Source organism: Nicotiana attenuata, unplaced genomic scaffold (assembly GCF_001879085.1).
Source record: "Nicotiana attenuata strain UT unplaced genomic scaffold, NIATTr2, whole genome shotgun sequence".
Classification (NCBI taxonomy): domain Eukaryota; kingdom Viridiplantae; phylum Streptophyta; class Magnoliopsida; order Solanales; family Solanaceae; genus Nicotiana; species Nicotiana attenuata.
Genome location: NW_017671772.1, coordinates 50,021 through 60,846, shown reverse-complemented (window position 1 = coordinate 60,846; position 10,826 = coordinate 50,021). Strand labels below are relative to the sequence as shown.

General features: G+C 34.4%; 1 protein-coding gene across 1 annotated transcript; it reads left to right on the top strand.

The window, feature by feature from the left end:
- Positions 1 to 1,512: 1,512 nt before the first annotated feature.
- On the top strand, positions 1,513 to 5,605 carry LOC109210131 (ubiquitin-like modifier-activating enzyme atg7). Its single transcript, XM_019373500.1, has 14 exons — positions 1,513 to 1,829; positions 2,182 to 2,399; positions 2,537 to 2,728; positions 2,815 to 2,869; positions 2,964 to 3,058; positions 3,174 to 3,363; positions 3,463 to 3,568; positions 3,643 to 3,787; positions 3,865 to 4,023; positions 4,124 to 4,312; positions 4,439 to 4,639; positions 4,723 to 4,838; positions 4,925 to 5,084; positions 5,265 to 5,605. Exons 1-14 carry the CDS (start codon positions 1,694 to 1,696, stop codon positions 5,442 to 5,444), a joined length of 2,142 nt encoding a protein of 713 aa, XP_019229045.1. The 5' UTR covers positions 1,513 to 1,693; the 3' UTR covers positions 5,445 to 5,605.
- Positions 5,606 to 10,826: the final 5,221 nt, after the last annotated feature.

The window sequence follows — 10,826 nt, the reverse complement described above, 5'->3', positions numbered from 1 at the left end:
GAAAACCTGGCGTTATATATATTATGGTCACCTTTTGTTTTTTACACTTATTTGTGTCTTTTGAGTCCAAAATAACAACATTTTGGTTCCGGACTCGGAAAAGGGAGAGTTTAACCATTCACGCTTTCAACAATTTGATGCGTGAGACACTCGGTTTCAAGATACAAACCAAAATAGGAAATAAAATAATATTAAATTTTATATCATGATTATTCTTTTTTCATACGTCAAACCAAACAAACCTTGATAATTTTACTCCTTATTTTAAATTATATAACATTCTATTTAAAATCTAATTTTCCACTACAGAGTGCAGACAAAACAAAGACACAACTCTATTAGTAATTGAAAGGGCAGAATAGACTCGTAGGCACTTGTACTTGTTAGCGTTTGTCATCCCGGTCCCTATACTCAAAGAAGATTCATCCAGACACTTATAGTTGTTCAAAGCCAATATTTTAAACCCCTCTCACCTCGAGTGTTCTTCAAATCTCTGACATGGATGACACATCAGTGGCCACGTCAAATTTTTTGTTGCACATCATTATAACTTATTTTTCACATTATTTTAAAATTATTCATTTCCTTTTCTTTTATTCCACCATTTACTCCATCTTCCTCCTCCCTCACCATTTTTATTCTCCATTCACAAATTTTAAAAATCTCCTAACCATCACTGTGTGCGACCCCTCTTCGACCATCCTTCACCTACAAAGCTTCTTCACAGCCAACATTCCACCATAGCATCACCAATCAACCACCAAAAGCTAAACCGGCCATCAATAATGACCACCCGAAAGACCAACATCACCCAAATTTTTTTGAAATTTCACTACAAGAAAACTAGAAAATAGGTTTCACCGGCGATCTTCTTTCATTATTTCTATTTCTTTTCTTTGCAAAGGCTATCTTCCAAAGTAGGGAATAGGGTGTGAGAAAAAAAACTCCCCAAAAATTGATGCAAATCTGGTACATGTTTTGGATCTATAGCGACGAGGGATGTCATTGTTTGGATGAAGATATGGTGGGGAGGGTACCGTTGTTGTGGGTTTTGGGTTAAAATGGGGGAAGAGGAGCAAAGTGAAGAAGGGAGGGAGACAGTGAAGGGGGGAGGGGGGCGTCCTTGGTGGGCGACAGAACATTAGAGAAAGAGAAAAATCACCTATTTGGCCTTTTCTTTCTTTTCTAATTTGATTTTTTGAATTTTTCTTTTTCTTTTTTCCTTATTTTAATCATAAATTTTTTACGTTCACGCTCCTTATATGCGTGAAATACACGATTTTGTCTGGTTCAGCGATTAAGTTGCCACATAGACTTGGTCAATGGTCAGAGGGGTTTAAAATATTACTTTTGAACGAGTAGAGGTATCTAGATGAAACTTCATCAAGTTTGGGAACCGGGATAACAAAGTGGTACAAGTATAAGTGTCATTTAGCCTATTCTGCAAAAAATTGAAAGTAAAATATAGAGTAGTTCGGCGGATTAAAAATTAAAATAAAAAATTGGCAAAGTTTCTTTTCTCCTCGTTGTAACCTTCTTTCTTAAAATTCCGATCTTTGCTTCTTTTGTGCAAAGGTATGAATCAAAGCCTCAGCAAGAGAGGTCAACGAAGTCTACAAAATACTTACAAGTATAAAGAGAGAGAAGCTCCAAATTGAGCAACGGAGTTTCCAATAAAGCAAGATTTTTATTCATGGCGGATAGCGGAAGAGGAACAATTCTTCAATTTGCACCCTTTCAGAGTTCAGTAGATGAAGGGTTCTGGCATAAATTATCTTCTTTAAAGCTCAATAAGTTGCGCCTTGATGATTCCCCTATTCCTATTACTGGTATGCTTCTTCCCCTCTTCTTCTTTTTCTTTATCCTTTATCTTTCTTTCCAATTGCAAATTATATAGCTTCTGTAATTATTACTTGATTTTTTTTTTATTTGTTTCTGAATTGTTCTTTGCTATTTAAAAGTTACCCTTTTGTTCGAATTCAACAATGTAGTTCCCCTCTTTGAATTCATGTTTCTGGTTTATCTCATTGTTATTATCACTGTGTCAAGCTCTTTCCTTCTTGTTTTTTTTCGGGGGGTGGGGGGTGTTACTGAGTTTTCTACCCTTTTTCAGAAATAAAGGTTGTAGCTTTTTGGGTTTATAGTGTTTGTTCCTACTGGTTTGAATTGTTTTTTGTGCAGGTTTTTATGCACCTTGCTCACATCCTCAACTATCAAATCACTTGACTCTTCTTGCTGAATCATTACCTGATGAGTCCGGTGAGGAATCGTCGTCTCTTCCAGCTAGTCAGGGAAACAGAAATAGGTGTCCTGTCCCTGGCATTCTTCTCAATACAAACACGTTAGAAAGCTTCTACGCGCTTGATAAGCAGAGCCTACTTAAAGCAGAAGCCAACAAGGTACAATAATAATAAAATACTTTTTTCTCAAATATACCGGACTACTTATTTCACATATTAAGTGAAACTTCTTCTGAACTCTGTTATTACGTAGCTTATTAATATGTATCATCTCACCGTGATAGTTTTTGAATCAGATATGGGATGATATTTACTCGGGCAAAGTTGAGGAGGACACTTCTGTGCTCTTAAGGTTCCTAGTTATATCATTTGCAGACCTGAAAAAATGGAGTTTTCATTATTGGTTTGCGTTCCCTGCTTTGGTGCTTGATCCTCCTGCAACTCTGGTTAATTTGAAGCCAGCTTCCCAATGCTTCACTTCTGAAGAGGTTCTTTTCTCTTGAACGATCATTTAAACTTTGTTCGTTCACAGTTCAGATATATTTTTCTCAAAATTGATTGTTATGGCAAACAGGCTGAATTTCTGTCTAGAGCTTGTAATGAGTGGCGTAGCATGAGCTCCACTGCAGGTAAAAGTTCCTGGAGCTAACTATCCTATAATCTTTAAAGGTCACAGTTTTTGACATTTCTTTTTCCGGTAACTGAAGCATTAGTGGAATGCAGATATACCATTCTTTCTGGTGTCTGTTGGTTCGGATTCAATTGTTACTATTAGGCATCTGAGGGAGTGGGAAACCTGCCAAACTAATGTTCAAAAGGTTTGGCCATTCCCTTTTTATGTTGTTTCAATCTTAACCAAGTGTTAGGGCTGTTTAGTTGCTGTGTAATCTCACTTCATATCTTTGACGTAAATACCTTGTTTACAATTAGCAGGTTCTTTTTGGTTTTTATGACCCTTGTCATCTTCCAAGTAATCCTGGATGGCCACTTCGCAATTATCTTGCCTATATCTATTTAAGGTGGGGCCTCGGAAAGATTCACTTTTTCTGCTACCGTGAGAACCGTGGTTTTGCAGATCTGGGATTGTCGCTTGTTGGAGAAGCTGAAATATCTCTTTCACCAGGTAGAGCACTGGTAATAGGTTTTGGTATCTGATTTATGCTTCATTTATAAATAGTAAAAAGTCATATCTTCTACGCGGCCATAATGATAATCTATTTAGGATGGAGGAATCATCAGAACATGCCTAACGCTGTGGGATGGGAACTAAATAGAGGGAAGAAGGTTTCGAGGTGCATCAGCCTTGCTAAAACGATGGATCCGACAAGGTACACATAAACAAGTACTGATTATTGTATGAATAGTTTGGTGGTCATCTTAGGAATCTGTCATGTTTTTCCAGGTTGGCTGTATCAGCTGCTGATTTGAACTTGAAACTAATGAGATGGCGCACATTGCCTTCGTTGAATCTCGACATGTTGGCGGCTATGAAATGTCTCCTCCTGGGAGCAGGTACACTAGGATGCCAGGTTGCTCGAATGCTTATGGTAAGTGAATAGAAAATGGAAGCAATAATTGTGTAAAAATTTCTGAAATTGCTTATCAGACTTCTGTACTTTTGTAGGCATGGGGCGTCCGAAAAATCACATTGCTTGACAGTGGGAAGGTCTCAATGTCTAATCCACTAAGGCAGTCTCTTTATGTGCTTGATGATTGTCTAAATGGTGGAAAATTTAAGGCCGTTGCAGCAGTTGAAAGTCTCAAGCGAATATTTCCAGCAGTGGTATTGGTCCATTACTGAGACCTCAAAGAATCAAATAAAATAATTCAAGATATCGAGAAAAGATAGATTCATATTTTGACACATCTTAATTTCTTGACAGGAAGCAGAAGGTGTTGTAATGGCTATTCCAATGCCTGGACATCCAGTCCCTAGCCAAGAAGAAAGTAATATACTTAAGGACTGCAGACGTTTGTCTGATTTGATTAACTCACATGATGCAATCTTTCTATTAACTGATACACGGGAAAGTCGGTGGCTTCCTAGTCTAGTTTGTGCAAGTGCTAACAAGGTTTTACACACCTTTACTTTCTCTTGTGAAGTTTCTGAGACTAGTATGTTGCATGTGATATTGTATTCACAAGTGCCAGCTAAATTCTTACTTGATTATTACATGTGTCTATTTTCCTCTCTGCAGATTACTATTAATGCAGCCTTAGGCTTTGATAGCTTTCTAGTCATGCGTCATGGAGCAGGTCCTGTGGGTGCTACACGAAACTCACAAGCTGACACGTCAAATAATGTCACTGCTAGTATGGAGAATCTCTCCCTCTCAAGTCAAAATGGGTCGCAGAGATTGGGGTGTTACTTCTGCAATGATGTGGTTGCACCAATTGATGTAATATTCTTGCATGAAAGTGATGGTAACTGTATGATTGCGATATCTACAAATATGAATGTTTTCTTTTTGTGTTTATGCAGTCAACTGCCAATCGTACCCTGGACCAACAATGTACAGTTACTCGTCCGGGGCTTGCTCCTATTGCATCAGCCCTGGCTGTTGAACTTTTGGTTGGAGTTTTGCATCATCCTTCTGGGTAAATTCTTAACTATTATTCTGATATACATGCAAATTATATTTCATCCAGCATTTTAGCACTTCTTACTTAACTATGGTTTGCAGAATATATGCCAAAGCTGAGTTTGCAAACTCTAATGATAACGGTAGCACTGCACAACCTCTTGGCATTCTACCCCATCAGATTCGGGGTTCCCTCTCTCAGTTTTCTCAGATGACACTCGTTGGTCACGCTTCAACTTGTTGCACTGCTTGTTGCTCCACTGTAAGTTACAGCATTCAAGGCCCCTGAACTATTATTACACTATACATTCTGACCATCACTTTTTCAGCAAATTAGTACAGTTTATGATTACAAAGTTGATTGTTGAAAGCATTAATCATCCTCGTCTGCGCTCTCTTTTATATGCTTTTATAGTAATACACGTGAATTCGTTGTACTCAGGTGGTATCGGAATATCAGACGAGAGGGATGGACTTCGTACTTGAAGCGATCAATCATCCAACATATCTGGAGGATCTAACTGGACTAACAGAATTGATGAAGTCAGCGGGATCTTACACGCTGGACTGGGATAATGATAGTGAAAATGATGACGATGATGATGGTTGTGTAGAAATATAACCTTGTTATAATGTAACTATATTCATTCTTTGCAATTAATTTGATTATTTGTCACCTCATATGCATATGACAAGTTGACAACTACACTGGTCAGGTACCACTATGATCTGCCATGACATTAGTAAAGGATTTGTTCTTTTCAGATTTCTTTTACCTCCTTGTATCAACTAGCAACGGTAAAGTTTATAGGTCAGGGGTTCGAGCAGTGGAAGCAGCCACTAATACATGCATTAGTGTATGCTATCTACATCACGCCCCTTGGAAGTTATTTATTATAGAAAAACTATTTTATAAAAAATATTTTCTGGTATTTGGTTGGTGAATTAAAAATATTTTAAATTGTCTATTTTTTAAAGTTGGATGAGAAATTTGATATTTTAAGAGGAATAACATTTTCACCCAATAAGATATGCAGCCAGGACAAAATTAATTCTACCCTACCGACTTATGTATTCAAACGTGACTTAGATCAGGCGATAACTTATCCAAATCAAATACATAATTATTATAATAACTAGTTAATTTGTCCGCGCTTCACGCAGTTTAGTAAACTTCATAAACTAAAAAATTTCAAGTTATACATCTTATTATTAATACTTCAATTAGATACTTCTAAAAGTTCTAGAGATACTTAGATTTTGTATAATAATCTATATATATGATATGTTTTCCTAATAAGAAGTATTCTTTGATTAATTTACTCTTATCTTTCTTCAATAAATGTGCAGTCTACTATTATTGTTTACTTCTAAAAACAATTAATATTAAAACCATGTGTATAAGGCTAATAAAAAAGGTAATATAAATCAATTCTTAAAGTATATAAAGTAAAAGACAAAAAAGAAAAAGGAAAAAGCGAAACCATGACTCCCAAATCCAAGGAATCAAGCTGTACATGAATCTCTTCTGTGATAATTTTTTTCCATTGATTTTTTTTGTTTACCTATTTATCTAGTCCTTTCCTTCTATATTGAGAAATTTTACAATGTGTGAGACTTGCCACATCATACTTGAGTGAGGCTATTTATGTTTGACAATGGAGCATGGACCCACCCTACACCATCACTTTCAGTCACAATTACCTATCTCACTTCTGGTCATTCCTCATTTTTTTTCTTCTAATTCATTCTCCTCCCCACGGACTTCACCCCCTATATATCCTCTTCCTTGTTATAAGTCCTATAATTAATATTTTTTTACAAATCCATTCGGTTAGCTCTTCTTCCCACTGAACTTTGTACCCAAAATAAAAAGGTTTGAATTTATGAAATATTTCAATCACATGTCAGAAACACAAGACCCAGGATAACAACAAAAAGAATGAATTTTGAAGCAGAAGCTCTTCACAAAATTAAAGTTAATTAGCTTAATCAATGAGCAAATGCCAAAAAAGCTCAATTCGAAGAATAAGGATGAGATAAGACATTTCTTATGTCTCATACCCCATTGCATTCAAAAGGGGTAGAGAAATTCATGAAGAAGGGGCAGATGGCTGTAATTCTACTTTCTGAAGAAAGAGAGTACTCTTCGACTATTTTGCTTATAATTTGAAAAAAGATGCCTAAATAATATTTTCGCTCAAAATTTATAAAGCTGCACAGCCATAGATGTACACATGCCAAAAATGAGTAAAACAGAAAAAGAAAATTGCTTGAAATCTGCACTTGCTCCAAGTGTGTGTGAAGTTAGGAAAAAAATGTTAATTTAATTATCATCAATTTACCTTACAATTTTGGTATAGTTGAAAATAATCAATTGTTTGTGCTGAGGAGAAGTGGAGAAGAATAAAGAAAATTGAGAAGATGAATCCGGGAGTGAGAATGTCGGTCAAGAATGAGGGAGAGAATGATGATGAAGGGTGGGGTCCATGGCTCCATGTCAAACGATAAATAGCCTCACTCAAGTATGATGTGGCAAGTCTCACACACTGTAAAATTTCTCTTCTATATTTTTTCCCCTTCCTTAGTCCCTACCAGTTCTTTTTCAGAAAAGAATATCAAGTTTTCTTTTTCTCGCTCCTTCTCCAGCATCCCAATAATAAATGTAAATAACCAAAAGACTCAAAATATAATAATAAAGGAGATATTTTAAGAAACTCATACCATGATGAAGGTATGTAACATAAGATGCTCGAAAAATATAGGAAAATGTTTATACATTTTTATCACGCAGAAAAAACAAAAAGAAAGGAATCGGTTTAATGAAGAAAGGTTGTCTTGAGGAAGGACCCTACTTGCCCCATTCAACAAAGTTACATTCATTCATATAGTCGATAGCTCGGCAACCTGCACATTATACAAAAATTAAAATGGTTAAAGATCCAAAAATACAATTACAAAAGCAAATAAAGCATATTTAGATGTATCATAAAAATTTAAATTTCATAGAGGCGTTATAAAAAATATATGAGTAAATACCGATTTTAGGTTCTAATTAGCATAAAGTCAATAAAAGCTTCTGGTATAAAGTCAATAAACACTTGTAGTCAAATTTAAATGGTTAACTTTCAAATATATTGATTCCCTCTTAAGAAATTCCCTCGAAAAAGAATTATGTTCGACATCGAATTATTGAATTAGTCATATGTAAATCACATAACCTCATAGATTGTTCGCTTGAGAAAATCTCCATATAGAGCATAGAAAACATGACGCCTCTCCCATCTGCAAAAGAAAACAACAACAAAGAAGAATTCTAGACTCATGCAACCATAAATTTGTAATCGAAAAGAAAGTCCAGACATTCCTTTCTAAATAGAAGAAAAAGATACTAACAGAAGAGGTAATTAAGGGGAAAGGTAAAATTGAGAAAGCAGAGATAATTAACATTGCTGGTTGCAGTAATTGAAAATGTCTCAACGTCAATCTAATACTCGAAAGCAAAGAAAAAAAATAATAGCAGAAGAAGTAATTAAGGGGAAAGGTAAAATTGAGAAAGCAAAGATAATTAACATTGTTGGTCTCAGTAATTGAAAATGTCTCAAAACCAATCTAATACTCGAAAGCTTTGGAAGCCTTCAAATACGTGAGCAAGAATGCAGCATATATAGATTCTTTAAAAATGAAACGTTTCTTCGTATTGTTTTCCAAAAGCAACGATTACCTATTTTGTAACTGATACTTTATGTGAGGATGTTAAATGGGATAATGGAATCATGAGAAGGAGGTAACTGAAAATTAAATGTAAAAACTGAAAGAGAGAATAAAAAGTGAAAGTGATGAAAGGAAATTAAGGGGAAAATTGGAAAAAATTTGAGATATTACATAAAAAGCAGGGAAAATGCCAAAAAAATGAGATAAAAGAAGAAAAAAAAAATTTGCATGGCTTCATATGACATATGTATAAAATTGATCTCTATCTGATTTGTAACTGCATAAGAATATTGAAGTGATATAAACTGCCTGACAAGTGGAACTCTTTTCTAGATTTTTAATCAATCAAACTCCCTTACGTTGAATTTAAGTACAAAGGAAAACTGGAGATTTCTTTTAAAGCGAACTGCCAAGGGAATGAAAAAGATTTAACGATTCCCCATAATTCAATTAGAGGTATCTACAGCAATCATTAAACCAATTGAATTCTTACAATGCTACATGATTCATGAGCTTTTTCATCATCTTACTACTAAATATGAAGAAAACATCAGTATATGGAAAAACCTTGACATCATATCCTAACAGCAAATTATATCTGATAACAACAGCAAAATTTATCTGATAAAGCTAAGCAACAAAAGGAAGCAGACCTTAGAAGATGCCCAGTCGCCTTATGTAAAAGCTTAATTGAAAATCTCATGCTCCGACTCCACGTTCTTACTCTAAAATCCTAGCAGGAACTAATTTACCTAAAATTTTCATTTAGTATTATCAAGACCTGTAGGAATGCACAAAAACCTTGGAATTTGGAAAATTAACTTGCACAGTATTTCTATTCAAAATTGATTTGAGAAGAAAAAAAATGTGAAGACTTTTTGGACAAAGGAGAAAAAAATGCAATTAAATGAAAGTAAAGATAAACCCAAAATCTCTTTTCTCGCATACTCCATCAGAGCATAAAATTAGAAGTGAGATTCAATTACCTGGTAAATGCAATAAAGCGAAAATGAAGAGAGAAGTTCCAACTAACATGGCATAAATCAAAAATAGCATGGGAACAAATCAAATCATAAACCTCTTTTCTTAAGAAAGGGATAACATTGTCAATAAGCAGTAATAACATGGAAAGAATAAATCGTTAATAGGTAGAAGTAGCTAGAGGGAAAGATCACATTGAGATCCAAATTGCTATTACATCCTTACTTATAGAGTCATAGTATCTTACCCACTTCCGTAAAAAGCAAAAATCATCAGTAGAAATTTACACAATCATAAATTTTCATTGAAGTTGTTATGATAAAATTTTAAGTAACAACTAAAATCATTGTAATGCATAATTACCTTGACTTGGTATTAAACTCACATTAGTGAATATCTGCAAGAATAGGACAACGAAATTTCAAAATCAGGAAGAGAGAAAGAGCTAGAGAAAGAAGGAAGAAAAAAGAATAGAATCAGAATAGAAAGAAGAATAGAATCCGTCGAAATTCATCAGTACATGTAGAGGTGCGAGTTGGTTAAAATAGAAAGAGATGCGAGAAGTTAAAGAGAATGAGTGAACAGTTATGGATGAATTAGTGGACCGTTTCAGAATTTAAGAGACGTGATAGATTTTGAAGGAAGAGAAAAACCGAAAATGGCTAAAATCTGAGAAAATTGGAAAATAGATTTCCTGGCTTGTGAGGCCTGCCACATAAGCTCTTTGATTGCCCAGCTTTATATATATATATATATATATATATATATATATAGATGTATTTGACTTCTGAGTAACCAATTGTCCAAAAGAAAAAGAGGAAATAAGAAAAAAAACGAAGTTTAAGGAATTCAAATGCAACTATTATACTTCATTCTTGAAGTCTTACATTTATAATGTCAATCCATCTTGAGTAAATACTTTACCATTGCACCTATATTTTTCATAACTAGTCTCTCTGTACGTGTATTTTATCTTATTTTTGACATAAAAATATACCAAAAAGAGTTAATAATTTTTAATATATATACATATTGAAAAAATATTTGATTTAGTAATAAATTACAAATTAAAATATAATGAAAGAGCCAGCATTATCGCCTAACCTTAAAAGGCCTTTGATGAATAAAATTAAAAGACATACTCTCCAATTAACTCTATCTCTATGCATCTAATAATCATACAATGAAATAAACTTTGGTACATCTCTCTTTTGAAACTTCGATGGTTTCTGAAGATGATGCCGGAACCAGCATTCTTTAATCAACTTTATCTTCTTTGTATCGGCCTTCAAGTATAGCACTATTAATT

What these genes read in the sequence shown, in the direction of transcription:
- LOC109210131 (XM_019373500.1), top strand. Translation starts at nt 1,694, where the DNA reads ATGGCGGATAGCGGAAGAGGAACAATTCTTCAATTTGCACCCTTTCAG. An exon ending in TAGCATGAGCTCCACTGCAG is followed by an intron (nt 2,870 to 2,963) that starts GTAAAAGTTCCT and finishes AGTGGAATGCAG; the next exon opens with ATATACCATTCTTTCTGGTG. An exon ending in AGCGAATATTTCCAGCAGTG is followed by an intron (nt 4,024 to 4,123) that starts GTATTGGTCCAT and finishes ATTTCTTGACAG; the next exon opens with GAAGCAGAAGGTGTTGTAAT.